A 19450-nucleotide genomic window follows, 5' to 3' on the forward strand; every position below is an offset into this window, starting at 1 on the left:
TTCAAAAGTGAAAAGCAGACTTTAATAGTTCCATAACATTAATATATCAAGTTTACTGTATATAATGTAATAATATAAATGGTAGTGAACCATATACAGGCATCAAAATTACATCCCATAAAGACTGAAACATGGTGACCTTATTTTTAACGGTACATTTCTGGCTATCACAGCTGCCGGTATTTTACCGTACATTTAACAGAATTATTTATATATATATATATATATATATATATATATATATATATATATATATATATATATATATATATATATTTTGTTTGTTTTTTTGTTTGTTTTTTGTTTGTTTTTTTGCAGAATTGTAGATTGAAGAATAGAATTCACGAAAATGATCCTAATCAGTTTTCCTAATCCTAAACCACTGCTAGAGAAAACACACATTTGTGTAACTAGACGTTTGACCCAAAACCTTAAACAATAGTTACTGAGATATCTGTTGTTTTGCCTACAGGGGATGATGTAAATTAACTGCAAATGCATTAAATCAGTTTACTTGTTTCTGTTTACAGGTTTTAACCAATGCACGCCTTTTCCTGGAGAACCTTATTAAGTAAGTATATCATTAACACTGTTCGTACTTTAACTCATAAATAATTTGCCATGGTAATTTGATTAATCATGCTCAGTGATTCACTAATTTCTGGTTAATGATCCAGTAGGAATGTCTGAATAAGATAGATAATGAATACGCCCAGCAGGAATTAAACACATCTTTTATTACTTGTCTTTAAACAAACACTTTTATTCAACACAACATACAGTACACTAATCGCAGGGACACTTTCTGGAGTGCCTTGATGAAACAATCCAAGGTGGCAGCCAAGTCAGTCCATTTTTTGTGTGTCAGAGGTTTTTATGTTTTTATGTGTGATACTCTATGTCATTTGGGCCTAAATGAGTGGTATTTTCCAAGGACAACATCTTTTCTTCAGGTCAGGATCTCTGGATGATACTCTTTTATTAGATGCTACTGGATTACCACAGAACTCTAAATCTGGACTGTTTGAGGCCACCTGCTGGAGTATAGCACCTTTGGGAGCCAATACAGCATTCTACGGATCCTCTGGGTGACTCGTTTCTGCGACTGATTTTTTTCATTATGGCCTTGTAGCCAAACTATGTATTAGATGTGGACTCTGGATGAGCTGGAATGACTGTTTCTCCTGGTCTGTGGATTTAACCACCCCCACTTCTCAGTTTAAGATTCCTACACTGCTACCTGGTCTATCCTTAACAAACCGGATTTAAGCTGACATCATGTATTTTTTATGTTTTTGATGCTTATTCAATGCAACCCTGGATTAAATGAACTAAATGGGCATAACAGGGAGAGTGAATACACCATGTTACATTACAGACAATTCTCAGTTTCTTTGAAAGTTATTGAGTCATATCACCTGTCAATCAGTCCACGACATCAAATGAAATGTACCATTCTCAAGTGCAAGTCAACGAGATCCTGAATCTTCACAATCTAATGATGTTAAAGGACTATTTTATTGTCTCGGAGGACTTCTCACAGTTTGTAGGTGACGGCATTTCTGATAAACCATTTTCTGTCAAATCAAATTTGTGATGTATGGTTATGCTTTTACTGATGCTGTCTGGAAATGTTTAGCCCAATCCTGGGCCTACTACCTCTGTGCAGTGTTTACCTACTCCCTCAGATTTTAAAAGTAGAACAGGACTTGGTTTTATACATTTAAATGTTAGAAGTCTTGTTCCTAAAATGGATATGATTTAGATTTGGGCAAATACGACAAACGCTGACATAATGGTTTTATCTGAAACTTGGCTTAAGAAATCGGTAACTGATGAATACATTTTTATTAATTGTCTATAGAACCGATCGGGTTGGTAATGGAGGTGGGTTTGCCATGTAAACTCTGTCAGTCGCTAAAGATAAACAGTTTGAGGTCTTGGCCGTCAAAATGAGTGTATCAAAGGATTCTCAAATCACTGTGGTTGGCTGTTATAGACCCCCGTCTGCCTCAAAGGATGCTCTTAAACCTATTTCAGATATTGTACATAAATTAAATGACTCTGAATTCATCCTTATGGGTGATTTAAACTGGGATTGGCTTTCAGGGACCTCAGATTGTTTAAGAACTGTGTGCACCAACAAGGCCAAATCCCAAAGTACAAAATAAATCTACCTTGCTTGGTTTAATTATAACGAATCCATCATATAAATACACTTCAATTGGCATATTTTGCAATGATGTTAGCAATCATTGTGCAACTGCTTGTGTTAGGAATACAAAATTTCCCAAGTATCATTCAATCTTTTTGTCTATCTCTAATAAACATGTTCCTATTAAGAAGTTTAGGATCAGTGGTAGGGACAATCCCTGGTTCTCTGTCTTTCAGAGCCAATTCGTTTAAGAAATAAATCATGGGCCCAAGCTAGATTTACAAACTCCTCTGCTGATAGGACTATGTTTAGAACCCTAGGGAACAAGTGTACCTTAAATTCTAAATCAGAGTTTTATCTTAAGTCAGTTTCAGAGAACCTAAATAACCCCTCAAAATTCTGGAAATGAATTAAAAGAGAAAATGCATACATACTCTATACTGTATCAATGGTGCACTGTATCAGTGCAATTCCGAACATGTTTGTCTTGTCTTTAGATATGGCATACTGGTGGACCCCATCCAGGTGGTGTCTCTCTTCTTGAATGACCCCTACAGCTGGCCTGCCCTTTGCCTGATCATCAGTAAGACACATTTCTGTTCATTCAATCGTTCACCTTTATTTGCGCAGATTCATCCATTACAGAGCTGCTCATGCCAAAGACATAATTTCATGCCATATATACAGTTTCTGTCATGCGTGATGCTTACAACATCATGTCTATATTTCACACATGTGCCAAGTCTTATCTGTGTGTTTGCATTTGCAGTTTCAAACATGTTTATAATGGCAGCTCTGTACACTGAGAGAAGACTAGCTGTGGTGAGTTTTCATCGCAAATATGGGTGATTACTATAGAAAAGCTGACCAATATTATCAATTACATTTATTGTGCCTATACGTGTCAGAAGTATAATGTCAAAAATCATATTTATCTTCAGATTTTTTGGGATACAATATTACTTGGACATTTCTTCATTAGATTCACCTAAAAAAAGACACTTTTGATTTAATGCAGGGCTCTATCTCTGAGGGTACCGGAGCATTCCTTTATTTTGTCAATCTTGCAGCACTTTTGTGTTTCCCAGCTGCCACAGTTCTCATCTTGACCTCTATGACCCCAGGTATCTCTAACATGTTCCACATATGTAAATATTTTCATATTAACACCTTTATCTTGCACCTGTCTAAAATGGAAATGTCACATTAAAGCCCTGATTTACTAAGGTCCCAAATAACAGGTATTAATTTGCTTGTGCAGTCTGTCAGATTTCATGAGTGTATTACGTGTGACTTACTAAGAAAGACTGAACAAATAACCACATCTGCAAGTATGTGTAAGGAGGCTTTTGCGTGCAGCGATTGTACCAAATGTAACCATGCCACTCACTTACTGCTCTCACTTCTCATCTCTGCCGGGACCACAGGGGGGCGCTATATCACGAAAATGTTTTTCACTTAAAACGTTAAAGTACCCGTAGACATAGGTCAGGCATATGAGGTATCATTTGAAAGCTTAGAATCTGAACTTTTTAAAGAATACCATCACTTTTGCATTTATGTTACACACAATAACAAAATAAGGCCTGAAAACATTTGCATCGCAAAATAGCACCCCCTAAAGGTAATGGGGTAGAAATATGAATTTGAATATAAAAGTCTTTCACATAGCACTTAAATGGACGAGTCGTATTCAAATAAAAGCTCTCATTCTCAGGAATGTGACTGTACACTTATTTTGTTGCCCTAATACCACAGTTTGAAAGATTTTCAAAAGAATCACAAAATGAAATATGATTTTTGTAAGTCATCAAATACATATGTTTCTTTTATGCACCGATTATTGCTGCTGTAAGCCGCAAATATCTTAAAACTTTATATCTGCTTTTACCTTAGGCAGTTGTCTAAAAAATAAGCAATTTTTTACTTGTCTGTGAAATGTCACCTGAGTATCTGGACAATCTGGCAGCTAGAATGCCAAGGATCTGTAAAGCTGTCATTGCTGCACGTGGAGGATTTTTAAGAAGTTCTGAACATTTTTTTTTTTTTTTTTAAATAGTAATAGTAATTTTTCACGTTATTAATGTCCTGACTATACATTGTGATCAGTTGAATGTCACTTTGGTGAATAAAAGTACCAATTTATTTCCATAAGAGCAAAATCTGTACGTTATTCCAAACTTTTGGCCGCCAGTGTAATAGAAAAATATCTCCTTAAATAGGTCCTTAAAATGCAAATGAATGGCGATTTTTCTTTTGAAGCTCCAAAAATCACAGACAGTCAGCATAAACATCATCCATATGACTCCAGCGGTTAAATTAATGTCTTCATAAGTGATACAATCGCTAATAGTGTGAAAAAGATCAATATTTAAGTACTTTTTAACTATAATACAATGCTTCAGGAGAGGGTGGAGTCCAAGCAGTCTCTCGTGAGACGTATTGATACCGAGGTAATCTCATGTTCTTCTCTCAGTTGAGACATCCAGAATAAGCACACAAGCGCACCATTGTGTAAAGAAACAGATAAATACAGATCTAAACCAAAACCAACCAAGCTTCTGCACAGAGTTCCTCCTACTCACTTGTAAACAGCGCTGATCTTTCGGCTGTGCTGCACATGCGTCAGTTTTTGCATGTCTCAAATGCCTATGCGATTACATTACATCACACGCGCATACCGCTGCAGAACGGAAGCATGATTTAGAGTTTAAAAAAGTACATAAATATTGATCTTTTTCGCACCAAAAGCGATCATATCGCTTTAAAAGACATTAATTTAACCACTGGAGTCATATGGATGATGTTTCTGCTGACTGTCTGTGATTTTTGGAGCTTCAAATGAGAAATCACCATTCATTTGCATTTTAAGGACCTACTGAGCTGAGATATTTTTCTATTTTATTGAAATGTGTTCTGGTGAACAAAGAAAGTCATACACACCTGGGATATCATGAGGATGAGTAAATAATGAGAGAATTTTCATTTTTGGGTGAACTATCCCTTTAAGTAAATTATTATTATTATTATTATTATTTATTTATTTATTTTTTTTTTTTTTTTTTTTTTTTTATCTTTTTTTTTTTGTTTATTTGATGTGTGTTTTTCAGTGGGCGGTGCTGTGGCATTGGGGGTCTACACAGTTCTCTTCCTAAAACTCTACTCATACAGAGACGTCAACAAATGGTGCAGAGAGATAAGACAGGCCAAAGCCCACACCCTGTCCCACTCACACTCCTGTGAGTCTAACACTGCTGACACATGCACCATTAAAGTATCATAAAAGTATTCCAAGTCTTCTGAAGTCATATAATAGTTTAGAATGAGGAACAGTGTGTGAAAGGCTTCCGTTGTTTATAGATGCAACACAAACAAACAGACATGTGTTGATGTTGCAATGTACTGCTGCCACCTGCTGGATCATTTACAAGATCCGCAAAACAGCAAGGATCATTTTATGCAAACTTTACCATCAACATAATTTGTATAAAAAAAAATATTTATATTTTATTAAACAACAGAAGTTTTGTAAAAAATAACTATTTTATAAAATCCATCAGCTAGTTGAAGGCACATTCTGCCAGATGTCATGGCAAGCTTAAATATGCATCCGTTAACAATAAAAGTCACGTTTTTAACGACATGAGGGTGAATAAATAATTACAGAATGTTCATTTTTAGGTGAACTATTCCTTTAAAATCTAGTTAATCTTTACTGTTAACATGTGAACTATATTTATCAGAGTTAATTTACTTTTGATATTTTGACTGTGTTCAGTTCATTTTAAACATGTTTCGTCATGATTAGTGAGATTTTGTTGCTGTTGTTTAGTCTCTTGGCAGGGAAAATGTTTGTGTTTGTTAAACTTTAACTTTCGCTTACAGGTCCGTCTGTGCACAGAGCGAATTGCACAATCGCAGACACACATGTGACGTATCCGGGTAACCTTACACACAGAGGTCAGTCTGTTTCAAAAGTTTACACGAAACCTGTCAAGAACACGTCCAGGTCATATTTCACACCAGAATAAAAATAAAAAAGAACATATAAGACCATAAAGAAAGTGATGCCTATTTTAGGACCATTAAAAAAAAAAATTATAATAATAATTATAATATATATATATATATATCAAATAAAATGTTAAGTATTTATACACATAATAGTATTTATAAAATAATTTAGTAATACAGTAAAATAAATATTTACTACAGTAATGTGAATTATTGGGGGGGGGGGGGGGGATTATGTCACAATGAAAACAAATTAAAGTCCTAAAAAGGCTTCTTTTTTTTTATTCAAAACATTATTTTCTTTCTTTTGTGTTTCAGGTGAAAGTTGACCTGAATATGTTTTAAAGACACCTCTTGACTTCTGTAATTACAGAATAAACAGAACCTGAGAGACTTTAATTATGAAAATATTTGAGCTCATTTGTGATTAAAAAGTCACTAATTTATTTTGCATTATGTAAAAAATGAGCTAATGCCAATTAACGACCTCAGCCATCTATCAGCTATGTTTTCTCTTTTAATTATACAGCTATATTTAAATATTTACATATTTCTCATTTATATTTTACAGACATGTATTATTTTATTTTTGCTCCGACTCTGTGTTATGAGCTCAACTTCCCACGATCTCCACGGATAAGAAAAAGTTTCTTACTGCGGCGATTGTTCGAGATGGTGAGTCATATGACGTCAGAAACTAATCCAGATGTTTCCAAACCTGAGACAAATGTTACATCACAGTTTACATCACAATAATTAAAAAACAAACAAACAAAAAAAACCTGATAAGTATTTTCTTTGTTGCAGCTGTTTTTAATACAGTTAATGGTTGGATTGATACAGCAGGTATGTATATTATGAGTATGTTAAAGCTCACTTACCTGCATATTTTGAGTATTTTTATACTTTTTGTCTTTTTATAGTGGATGGTGCCTACAATTCAAAACTCAATGAAACCCTTTCAGGTAAAATCTTGTTTTAGTTTTCTAAAGTGGTTAAAAAGTTTCTATTCTGTTAATATTTAGTAAGTGTTTGCTAAGGCACGTATCATCACTATAACTACTATTGCTCATACGGAGGATTCGTGATTTGAACAAACCTGTAACACAAGTATTACACTTCAGAACGGAACTCGTTTGATCTATAACCAAGGATACATAAAAAAATTTAACAACATTTAAAAAAACGTTTAATCTGACCTAACTCAATAAGAGTATGGAGAGGGCCAAATCTATCATGGAAATAAATTGTAGAGAAATATTTACATTCATTATTTACATTCATAATCTACTGAAGACAAATAATTATATACAGTGTGTGTATATATATATATATATATACAGTACTGTGCAAAAGTTTTAGGCACTTGTGAAAAATGTTGCATAGTGAGGATGTCTTAAAAAATAATGCCATAAATAGTTTTCATTTATCACTTAACATCATACAAAGTCCAGTTAACATAAAAAATCTAAATCAATATTTGGTGTGGCCACCTTTGCCTTTAAAACAGCCCCAATTCTCCTAGATACACCTGGACACAGTTTTTCTTGGTTGTTGGCAGATAGGATGTTCCAAGCTTCTTGGAGAATTCACCACAGTTCTTGTATCTATTTAGTCTGTCTCAATTGCTTCTGTCTCTTTATGTAATCTCAGACTGACTCAATGTTCAGTGGGGGGCTTTGTGGGGACCATGACATCTGTTGCAGGGCTCCCTGTTCTTCTATTCTATTCTTTTCTATTTGCAAAAGTAATGTTTGGGAGTCTAACATTTATATTTCCTATTGACACACTAAAGCTGAAGATATAAATAACCATCTTCAGACAAATGCTTCTGTGAAACATCTTAAGTGCCCAAGACTTTTGCACAGTACTGTATATATATATATATATATAAATAATTATTTAAATGATTATGTATTATTTAGTTTTAATTATCTTTATATATCTTAGAAATAAATATATTTTTGAATAATGACCCACATCCTGGGATAAAGTGATATTTCACCAGTCATAAGATTATTGCGAGTCACCTTTCCTAATTCATTTATCACTTTGTGACTTCTACAAGCTAATAAAATAATTTAAACTCAATATTTCCTGTCCATTTATTTATAGTATTTATTTGGCAAGTAGTCGTGTAATAAGCAGGATAATGAGCAGTCAGATTGGCAAAATAAACACCAACAGAACTCTGACGCAAACTAAAATAACTTTTGCACACATATGAAAAACAAAATAACACACATTTCTTAAGCATCCTCACATGACATATTAAGAGATTGTTGTTCAGTATTTTATTTGCAGTTGATGTACATCTCCGTAAGACACATTGAATTGTTGTGGTAGTTTCTGGTTTGTTCTCTTGTTTTCCGGTTCTTGTTGTTCCTCTTTCCTTCAGTAGATTCTGCTTGTTAACAGCAGGTGTCATTACTAATGATCAATCATCACTCAGAGAGTGTACCTACATGATCTCATTAACTGTTTAGCCAATCCAACATCCAACACAACACAGAGTTGATTCAACACTGCTCAGTGTTAGTTTTTAACTCCTGTAGAGTGGACTCCTGGAGACACCAAGGAGTATTAATTTAACACCAGTGATTTTGCTGTGTACGCGCTCTCTTTCTTCTCATACAATAGCACAATTTCCATGCATTATTTAGTTATTTGTTAAGTAGCCATGTAATGAGAGGGATTATCCAAGTCAGCTGATCATTATCGCAAAATAAACCCCTTCAGACCGATACAAGACCACCCTGCCAGGGTTTTATTTTGCAATAATGATCATCTGACTGTATATTTCCCTTACAGTAGTACTAGTAGTACAGGATAACTGCTTTGGTGTATTGTTTTTATCTACCTCATTATTAATATGATGCTCTGTCTGTTTTAACAGGACATGGATTTCTCTAGAATGGTTGAACGACTGCTGAAACTCGCTGTAAGTGACGAAACAGACAGTCAGACAACAGCTTTCATTGTTGCCACTACTGTTGCTACAGTGTGGTACAAAATTCAACCCCCTTTTGGACTGAAAATGACTTTCAGGCTATCTTTATCTATCGACAGTTAATCAAAAGTAGCTGTGTGTTCTGACGAAATAACAAGCAACATAGAAATTCCAGATATTTCATTATTTTATCGTTCGTAGTTCGTCACTTGGAGAGGAAATAACAAGTTAGTGATTTTGGGTTCAGGCCAGGTTTGGGCTTCAACTTAATGCCTGTTATTTAAGGAACCAAGAGGATTCAGGCTTAAACAGAGGCTTGAATTTCACACATCAATGGTTAGTGTTGTTTTGATTGATGTTTAACATGTTTGAAGCCCCTCCCCTTCTCCCTGTGCCTCCACAGGTGCCCAATCATTTAATCTGGCTCATCTTTTTCTATTGGTATTTCCACTCCTCTATGAACCTCATAGCTGAGCTCATGCAGTTCGGAGACCGCGAGTTTTACCGAGACTGGTGGTGAGTTCTTCTTGAATTTCCCAGGCTGATTTTGGTTTGAAACAAGGTTTATCAAAACCTCTAGCATGATTAAAATTTTGAATTAGAAAATCTCAAACACATAGTCTGACATTAATTATTTTCTGCTAACTTAGTTACTTCCTAAATGACTTTTGAAGAGATTACCACTTTTGTGGTATTCTCCAGCTACAGTAAATATCACAGATAAGATTTTTTTAAAAAGCACCAATTAAACAAAAATCACTGCAGTCTGACGTCTAATATAAAAGTCAACATGAAGTGAACATTTATGCTTTTTACGCTAAATGTATTCAATTTCTTTGAATAGTTTTGCATTCCCTCGCAATTATGTCGGATTTACTCGCAATATCTATCCCTTACGTAAACGGTTTTACTACAGAAACTATATTTAAATTTTAGTACAGTATTTACAGTAAAACCATAGTAACCACAAAATCTAACCATGTATTTAACCAAAAAGTTTTCATGTATTATTACTATGTTTCTACCACAGATATGGTTAAATATTGTCAAAGTAGTAAAACCATGGTAAATTAATTTAGTGGTTAGGGGTTTTCTACAAATACCATCTATACCATCGTTCAATTATGGTTACTAAAATTGTGGTTCATTTTCGTAAGGAATGGATAAAGCTATCGTGAGGGAACGCAAAAAATATTGCGAGATAACATAAATAAATAAATAATAAATTCCCTCCCTGTCCTCCAAGGGTTAGCTCCATATAAGTTTGTCCTCCCAAATCTTTGATCAAAATTGTATAACTTGCTTGTTGAAAATCATGTTGCAGTGGCTGAATGGCGTTTCATGTTGACTTGAACATCAAATGTTTTCACACTTGAGTGTTTCACTGTAAATGATTGGCTTTGTATTTGCAGGAACTCTGAAACAGTCCCATATTTTTGGTCGAACTGGAATATTCCTGTACACAAATGGTGTCTACGGTGAGATGGCAGTAATGTTGCAAGTCAACGTAGCTTTGCATTTCAGTTGTCAATTACCAGCATTGTAGTTTGAAGTCTGTTTGTTGAGTACTTTCTCCTAATGTCTCTTTATTCCCAACAGACATTTTTATAAGCCTATGATGGTGAAAGGCGTTAATAAGTTACTGGCTCAGACCGCTGTGTTTTTCCTGTCTGCATTTTTCCACGAGGTTTAAAATTTTAGAATATGATTATAATTACTTTAGACTATTTTTCTTGTATCCTCAACAATGCTGACGGTATGTGTTTTCATTCTCGTCAGTATTTGGTGAGCATTCCCCTTAAGATGTTTCGGCTTTGGGCGTTCTTGGGCATGATGTCACAGGTCAGTCTTAAATATCCCATATTGCCCATTAAAGGAATAGTTCACCCAAAAAGGAAAATCCAGCTTCATCTGGCCTCACCCTCATGTCATTGTCAAGCTCCAAAGAGGACAAAATAATCACCATGTATGCACCATAAAAGTAGCCCATACCACTCGTGTGTTATATTCCACGTCTTCTGATGAAATCCGATAGCTTCGTGTAGGGAAAAGGCTGACATTTAAGTTGTTATTCACTGCATAAGCATAGATTGAGGTAGAGATGGAAGGGGCATGTCCCAACCAACTTTCAGAAAATCTGAAATATCCCGGCCAATATTTGGGCAATTTAACCACTTAGAAAATACTTTAACTTAAAACTATGTTTTATTTTCATTTGAATGACTATAATGACTATTAAAGCTTCTCAGTATTGTTGTTTATGTGTAAATGATTGTCCAACCTCTTCTGAAGTAGTACATAAATGGCATTGTCAAGTTGCATGTTATTTTCCTCAGCGCTATTCTGGATACACCAATCAGTCGTTTGTGATTACTGCAAATCATTTTCTGGAGATTACATCAGAAGATTTTATTTTTGTATGTTAGGTCCAATTCTTGAAATTGATAGATTTGATAGATAAGATAATTGATAGTAACCAAGTAATGTTTGAATTGACTGTGCCAGATAAGGGGGCCGATTAATGAAAATGCAATTTCAGATTGTCTTAATTGTGAATGTAAATGCATTTAAGGAAAGTTGCATGTCTCTCCATATTGCCATCTCATTGTCCAAAACGTTTATTACATATTGTGCTACCCTAGGGGCCAGTTCTAAATCTGTTTATTCTTTAGTAAATATTTAAAATGCTAGGGCAGAGATATAGGAAATGGGACTTGTAATATGAGGAAATAATGTTATTTTGCCTATATTACCAGACTGGCTTTCTTGCATATTCTTAATACCACAAATATTAATTTGACCCTTCTTGCAACATGTCCCTACCAACTTTCAAAACAAACCTACGCCCTTGATTCACTGATACACTTTCGTCCACCCAAGCTCGTGTCCATAGACAAATAAGGGCATATAAGTTTGGAACGACATGAGGTTGAGTAAATAACGATGGCATTTTGCATTTCTGGGTGAACTATTCCTTTAAATCACATTTAAACCCTAACGTTTCCTCATTTCACATTCTGTTTCCTGTTTCAGATCCCACTCGCCTACTTTGTGGGTCGATTCTTGAGAGGAAACTATGGCAACGCTGCCGTGTGGATGTCGCTGATCATTGGCCAGCCGGTTGCCGTGCTCATGTACGTCCACGACTATTACGTACTGAATTCTGGGGGCGTGATGCAAGACGACGTATCATGACGCGACAACAGAGTTGCCAATTTTCTGCAATAACCGAGATGTTGAATGTAAAGCAATGCATATATTTTTACAGGGGAAATTAAACGTTTTTAGGCCCAAATGATTAGTTCAACACAATAAAAGACCAATTTTCTGCAAAGGCACTTGTACTGAGCAGAGTGAGTAGGCTTGTTTTATCATATGCAATCGTAATTGAAACACTGCCGAGCCAAAGCAACACGAGATCGCAGCGCCTTCTCACTTCTGTTTTATACTTGAAACTTTTATACCAAGATGATCAATGCAAAAAGTGCCACAAAAGTGATGCCATTTTTTTTTCTTAATCTGCAGAATAAATCGAATGCGTTTAATGATTTGTGATCGAATCATGTTTTTTGCACTTTATTTGAAAATGCATGAAGTTTGTCAGTGTTTTAAAGAATGCAAGATTATTTTAAACTTAAATCAGTTTAAATTTCAGTAGTGTAACTGCTTTTATGTTGATTTGAAACTATTACAATAATACAATTATATGTATAATATGTTAATCTGTGAAGCTGTTTAAACAACATTTTCATTTTGTGCCATTCTATTTGATTGCAATATTATTTAAATAGAATTTAAATATATTTAAAGTGTACCCTTTTCCTTTTTTCGTTTGCTTTGTATTTTAGCTGGCATAAATCTCTCAAAAGTTTGATTAAATCTCTAGCGACAAACATTTTTTCTCATCCATAAGGTTTTATGCGTAACTAGATATACACATGCACTAGATATACACATTACATACTGTTGTATGAATGTATCCAAATTCTGTTGCAATCACTGAGATCATAATATTTTTGCAATAAGTCGTGGTAAAATAATTTTCAGAGCTTTGGAGAGATCAGTTTACAGTACCTCCAGTTAAAGCCGAAGTTGTTTAACAGAAGAGACAGTGATTCTGTATGGCAGCTCACGTTCCAGTTTAATAAATCTTTTGAAACTTATCTTGTTGTGCATGAAATATTTTGATGTTAACACAACAACTGTAGAAACTGACGAAACATTAAGACTCTTGAGTTTTACATTGTGCATATAAAATATTTATTCAGCAGACAACAAAGATTGAAACTAGTCAAACAGATCCAAAACAACACTTTAATGAAACTGGGGGGGGGCGTGGCGAGGGAATCCATCGTGTCACTGCTGTGGAGAAGACAATCAAGATTAATACAAAACAATAAGCCCATCTATATATTTTAAATACACCTTTTTCATTATCTTTGAGTTTGCCTATAAGCATGCATTATTAAATGTTTAAGACAAAACAAACTTCATTGTTATATTCTAACAGGAACTCACCTTTGCTTTGTTTTGTACTGGTAAATAGAGTTTAAATTCAGCCGGGAGCTCGTCTTCAGAGTACAGCCGGTCAGAGAAGTAAACTCTTCTTATGCGACAGTTTGCATGAATCTAGAAAAAAAACAGAAAGACAATTATTAACCCCTAATGATCCTGAATTAGTCTGATTGGCTTGACTAGAGCTAAAGCTTTACCAAATTTACATTAGAATATGTTTATGTACAGTATGGGTGTGTGTGGGTTGGTCAGACACACACACACACTTTTGTTTCCATTTGTTTCCACTGACTCCCATTGTTTTTATACTGAACAAATAATATTGTGAAACACTGCATTACAATTTTAAAATACAAGTTTTCTGCCATATTACAGCTTTCTCGTAAGTCTTTATATGAACCGGGTCAAATTGACCCGGAACAACTATTTTTATAGCATTGTTTATAAATACATGACATTAATCATTTTAACATTGTCAGATTTAAATCAATACCTTGGAGGATGTCATGAAGTTTCAGTGCAAAAAGTTAAAAGTTAATTTGGTGTAAATTGGTGTTAAATGTTTAAATGGGTCAAATTGACCCAGAACTGGATTCAAGGGTTAATGGAATATTCCGGGATAAGTTAAGCTCAATCGACAGCATTTGTGGCAAAATATTGATCACCACAAAAATTAACTGACTCGTCCCTCTTTTCTTTAAAAAAAAAGCACAAATCTGTGTTACAGTGAGACACTTACAATGGAAGTGAATAGGGCCATGTGATGTGACAACCATGAGTTCCCTTTTCATTTTGGGATAGGGAAAGAGGCACCAGGCAGCTAAACAGAGTCGCCTCCGCTTGTCAAGCCCGTACATGAGAATTCAATCGCATTTTCATGCAGGACTATTTGTGGCACACACTGCGAAAGATAAAAAAAAATATCTTTTCACAGCTGCCGCGTGTCATTGACCAATCGCAGGTCAGGTGACTGTAATCAACTGGCTAGTTCCCTTCAGAACAGTCTGAAATCGCTCCATATGCTCTGACATTCACTATAAAGAGAATCAATTAACAAGTGAGTGTTTTCGTTCACAGCCAGTGTCTGCCTACCAGTCACGTTTATTTAAGCCAAGTTCTATTCGTGGTTAAACTGTTTTATGGAGAAATGGCACATTTTATGGAGATACAAAAGCAATATTAACATAATATATATAGTAATCGGAGAAGAAGACATCAACAACGAACTTACATTGGTCAAATGGATACAAACAGTTTGGAAATGACACAGAAATCCAAACTCGTCAGTATCCATCCATCCATCCATTCATTTTATCTTATGTAGGTTTGCGGGGTGAACTCGGCTGCATAAACTCTCTTTATTTCAAAGTGCGCTTTCTTTCCTTTTAATCTTGCGTGCTCTGCTCAGTGTCTGTCAAAATTTATTTTAAGGATCGATGCATTGATGCATTTTCCTTCCCCTAGTAGCTGATGAAGTCAGGACTTATTTTTCCAATTTGGAAAATTGGATTTGTTATATGAGCTATCATAATGGTTACTGGTCACATAATTAAATATACTAGCTATCGACCAAACTTTGCATATGACTGGATCCAGAGTTAATCATCATTATGGTTAAAGTTATAATGGAGGCTGATGATTGGCTCAGAGCAGCTGTTTGTAATTACCTGCACTCGCAGAGTCTCGATGTAATTGGTGCCGTACGCTCGCCGCGTGAAATCTGACAGGTTGAACTGGATCTGATTCCAGCCGTCGTCCAGTCTCATGGGCATCGTACAGATGAAGGGCTTAACACGTGTTGTGCTCTGATAGTTACTCGCCCGGAATCGCCGTCGGACATTCTTATCATCCAGAACCTGAAACCATATTTAAAATCAAATATGTAGAACAGTGATGTAGAACAGCAACATCAAGACCCCACAGAACTTAATAGCCTAAAAACGTCCAACACTTTTTCAGGGTTACCACACCTTTTGACTAATGCAACTTTCATGCAAAATACTTTTATAAAAACTGCACTCAATGTCTAGGAAATATACTAGAGCTGAGAATAACTACAAAATTGTATATATTTACTCTAGAAATGTCAAGGACTTTTTACAACTTCATTCATTCCCAGGCCTTAAATCACAATTTTAAAAAATCCCTGATATTTCCGTGTGAATCCTGCTTTTTGATTCGCTCGCATCACAACCCTATGAATCCGATTCCCACCTGAACTTCGAATGTGAAATACTTCTTGAGATTCTTGATGATCATGACGAGGAACGGGAGTTTGATGCCGAGGGTCTTCTTTGGGTCGGCTGGACATGTGATGTACGTGGTGCTGCAGATACACAAACACAGTTCAGATCTGTTCATGATGCTGGTGTGTTCAGAATCAGACAGAGGGTTGGTGACACACTCTTACCTCACATTGGTCCCCTCCACTTCAAGCACTAAAGACTGAATGTCATTGTCTGTGATGCGTTTTATGTGTCCATTTCTGACCTGCAAAAACATGTTAGTTCACAGTTATTACACGATTCATATACTTACATCACAGACAGACAGACAGATAACACAGACAGACAGATAGATAGATAGATAGATAGACGAAGGGACAGACAGAATAAATAGGTGGACGGATAGACAGACAGGCAGAATAGATAGACTGACAGACAAGACTGACAGACAGATAGATAGACAGACAGGATAAACAGACGGACACACGGACAGACAGATATTAATGCACTGGCAATACTGTATGTAAACACAATCATGCTACTACAGTACTTTAATTGAAACTTAATAGATAGATAGTCAGACAGAAAGACACTATAGATGGACAGACAGACATGATAAATAGGCGTACGGACGACAGACAGACACGATAGATAGACAAGAGAGACAGACAGACAAGACGGACGGATAGGCAGACAGAAAGACACGACAGACAGACAGACAGATAGATAGATAGATGGACAGACAGGATAAATAGGCGGGCGGGCGGACAGACAGACACGATAGATAGATAGATAGACAGACAGACACGACAGACAGATAGATAGATAGATACGACAGACAGGATAAATAGGCAGACGGACAGACAGAAGCTAGCTAGAAAGTGTCAAACAGACAGACAGACGGACGGACAAACAGAAAATACAGATAAAGACAGACATACTATCTATTGTGTCTATCTAAATGTAGTAAATGTCTGTCTGTTCATCAGTCTATCTGGAAGAGACTATATCAGGTGGTACTGAGTGATTATCATAGTTTCCATGAACTAATATAATATTTCTAATGTACTATATAACTATACAACCATAATTGGCTTCAAAACAAAATGGCATTACCATAAGACCAATGTCCAAAAACATGGTAGCATGATAGTTATTTATAAGAACACCTGAACTTCAGTTGTGATAATGTGCAATAGCTGTTTATTAGAATCATCTGGGCCTAAACTAACATCATTTAACTATCTGCTTACCTTTTTGTCCCATATCTGAAGAGGTTTACTACCGATGCTGTAGAGAATGGACAGAAATCCACTCTGGAATGTATTTTTGAACATAATCCCACAGATTTCTTTGAAGTAATTTCACACCATGCACTGTGTTTATTCTGCGTTAAACACTTCCGGGAGGATCGCTGAACTCTCGATATCTGGTTCCGCTTACAAGCACTAAAGGAACTTTTTTACTGTCTTATTTTTCCTTAAAGTGCTTTACGTCAAAACAAAGGTCGCGTTTGATCTGATTAATCCCCCCTTTGACAACGACGACATTTCTTCGAGTTTATTTTGGAGTTGCTAGGAGACGTGACGTAATCTCGGTTGTCACGTCGGACCCTTTAATGTTGACACAAGGGTTGCTATAGTAATGGAGGGTCCCACAGGTGACTGGAGGTGTGGAAGAAAAAAAATGGGAATATAAAATTATATATATATATATATATATATACAGGTGCTGGTCATATAATTAGAATATCATCAAAAAGTTGATTTATTTCACTAATTCCATTCAAAAAGTGAAACTTGTATATTATATTCATTCATTACACACAGACTGATATATTTCAAATGTTTATTTCTTTTAATTTTGATGATTATAACTGACAACTAAGGAAAATCCCAAATTCAGTATCTCAGAAAATTAGAATATTGTGAAAAGGTTCAATATTGAAGACACCTGGTGCCACACTCTAATCAGCTAATTAACTCAAAACACCTGCAAAGGCCTTTAAATGGTCTCTCAGTCTAGTTCTGTACGCTACACAATCATGGGGAAGACTGCTGACTTGACAGTTGTCCAAAAGACGACCATTGACACGTTGCACAAGGAGGGCAAGACACAAAAGGTCATTGCAAAAGAGGCTGGCTGTTCACAGAGCTCTGTGTCCAAGCACATTAATAGAGAGGCGAAGGGAAGGAAAAGATGTGGTAGAAAAAAGTGTACAAGCAATAGGGATAACCGCACCCTGGAGAGGATTGTGAAACAAAACCCATTCAAAAATGTGGGGGAGATTCACAAAGAGTGGACTGCAGCTGGAGTCAGTGCTTCAAGAACCACTACGCACAGACGTATGCAAGACATGGGAACAACAGACAGCGTCTGAAGCGTCTCGCCTGGGTTAAAGACAAAAAGGACTGGACTGCTGCTGAGTGGTCCAAAGTTATGTTCTCTGATGAAAGTAAATTTTGCATTTCCTTTGGAAATCAGGGTCCCAGAGTCTGGAGGAAGAGAGGAGAGGCACACAATCCACGTTGCTTGAGGTCCAGTGTAAAGTTTCCACAGTCAGTGATGGTTTGGGGTGCCATGTCATCTGCTGGTGTTGGTCCACTGTGTTTTCTGAGGTCCAAGGTCAACGCAGCCGTATACCAGGAAGTTTTAGAGCACTTCATGCTTCCTGCTGCTGACCAACTTTATGGAGATGCAGATTTCATTTTCCAACAGGACTTGGCAGCTGCACACAGTGCCAAAGCAACCAGTATCTGGTTTAAGGACCATGGTATCCCTGTTCTTAATTGGCCAGCAAACTCGCCTGACCTTAACCCCATAGAAAATCTATGGGGTATTGTGAAGAGGAAGATGCAATATGCCAGACCCAACAATGCACAAGAGCTGAAGGCCACTATCAGAGCAACCTGGGCTCTCATAACACCTGAGCAGTGCCACAGACTGATCGACTCCATGCCACGCCGCATTGCTGCAGTAATTCAGGCAAAAGGAGCCCCAACTAAGTATTGAGTGCTGTACATGCTCATACTTTTCATGTTCATACTTTTCAGTTGGCCAAGATTTCTAAAAATCCTTTCTTTGTATTGGTCTTAAGTAATATTCTAATTTTCTGAGATACTGAATTTGGAATTTTCCTTAGTTGTCAGTTATAATCATCAAAATTAAAAGAAATAAACATTTGAAATATATCAGTCTGTGTGTAATGAATGAATATAATATACAAGTTTCACTTTTTGAATGGAATTAGTGAAATAAATCAACTTTTTGATGATATTCTAATTATATGACCAGCACCTGTATATTTATATATATTTCACAACATTAAATGCATCTGCCTAATATTGTGTAGGTCCCGCTCGTGCCGCCAAAACAGTGCCAACCCGCATCTCAGAATAGCATTCTGGTGATATTCTTCTTACCACAGTTGTACAGGGTCTTGATCCGATGGTCCTCCATCCACACCTTGATTGATCTGGCTGTGTGGCATGGAGCATTGTCCTGCTGGAAAAACCAATCCTCAGAGTTGGGGAGCATTGTCAGAGCAGAAGGAAGCAAGTTTTCTTCCAGGATAATCTTGTACGTGGCTTG

At 36.1% G+C, this 19450-nt stretch overlaps 2 protein-coding genes across 4 annotated transcripts in view; one reads left to right on the plus strand and one right to left on the minus strand.

Annotated features, from left to right (window-relative positions):
• LOC127420668 (diacylglycerol O-acyltransferase 1-like) overlaps window positions 1–13282 on the plus strand; it is a 44019-nt gene extending 30737 nt beyond the window's left edge. The window contains exons 3-17 of one of the 2 annotated variants that reach the window (XM_051663117.1): window positions 531–571; window positions 2653–2738; window positions 2925–2977; window positions 3174–3279; window positions 5266–5394; window positions 6041–6115; window positions 6741–6844; window positions 6977–7015; window positions 7093–7134; window positions 9066–9110; window positions 9523–9635; window positions 10532–10597; window positions 10719–10806; window positions 10899–10961; window positions 12153–13282. In XM_051663117.1, coding sequence (XP_051519077.1) covers window positions 531–571; window positions 2653–2738; window positions 2925–2977; window positions 3174–3279; window positions 5266–5394; window positions 6041–6115; window positions 6741–6844; window positions 6977–7015; window positions 7093–7134; window positions 9066–9110; window positions 9523–9635; window positions 10532–10597; window positions 10719–10806; window positions 10899–10961; window positions 12153–12314 — 1212 coding nt within the window. In that variant the 3' untranslated portion in view covers window positions 12315–13282. The remainder of the gene's footprint in view (window positions 1–530; window positions 572–2652; window positions 2739–2924; window positions 2978–3173; window positions 3280–5265; window positions 5395–6040; window positions 6116–6740; window positions 6845–6976; window positions 7016–7092; window positions 7135–9065; window positions 9111–9522; window positions 9636–10531; window positions 10598–10718; window positions 10807–10898; window positions 10962–12152) is intronic. The other variant, XM_051663118.1, reaches the window with a different exon arrangement.
• Window positions 13283–13335: 53 nt separating this feature from the next.
• LOC127420672 (cilia- and flagella-associated protein 20) lies at window positions 13336–17432 on the minus strand. Of its 2 annotated transcripts, none has more exons than XM_051663122.1 (6): window positions 17113–17430; window positions 16045–16124; window positions 15849–15960; window positions 15302–15490; window positions 13638–13748; window positions 13336–13481 (listed from the first exon to the last, which is right to left on the minus strand). In XM_051663122.1, the coding sequence occupies exons 1-6, from the start codon at window positions 17194–17196 to the stop codon at window positions 13476–13478; spliced, it is 582 nt and encodes a 193-aa protein (XP_051519082.1). In that variant the 5' UTR covers window positions 17197–17430; the 3' UTR covers window positions 13336–13475. The 2 variants fall into 2 exon arrangements, with proteins under 2 accessions (XP_051519082.1, XP_051519083.1); XM_051663123.1 differs by having other exon boundaries at window positions 13342–13478; window positions 17113–17432.
• Window positions 17433–19450: the final 2018 nt, after the last annotated feature.

Source organism: Myxocyprinus asiaticus, chromosome 30 (genome assembly GCF_019703515.2).
Source record: "Myxocyprinus asiaticus isolate MX2 ecotype Aquarium Trade chromosome 30, UBuf_Myxa_2, whole genome shotgun sequence".
Taxonomy (NCBI): domain Eukaryota; kingdom Metazoa; phylum Chordata; class Actinopteri; order Cypriniformes; family Catostomidae; genus Myxocyprinus; species Myxocyprinus asiaticus.

Bases quoted from the DNA above. Each gene is read 5' to 3' on its own strand.
- LOC127420672 (XM_051663122.1), bottom strand. From the start codon at position 17,196: ATGTTCAAAAATACATTCCAGAGTGGATTTCTGTCCATTCTCTACAGC. The intron at 16,125-17,112 runs GTAAGCAGATAG...ATGTTTTTGCAG, and splicing joins TTCAGATATGGGACAAAAAG to GTCAGAAATGGACACATAAA. The intron at 13,749-15,301 runs GTAATTACAAAC...TTTTTTTTCTAG, and splicing joins TCGAGACTCTGCGAGTGCAG to ATTCATGCAAACTGTCGCAT.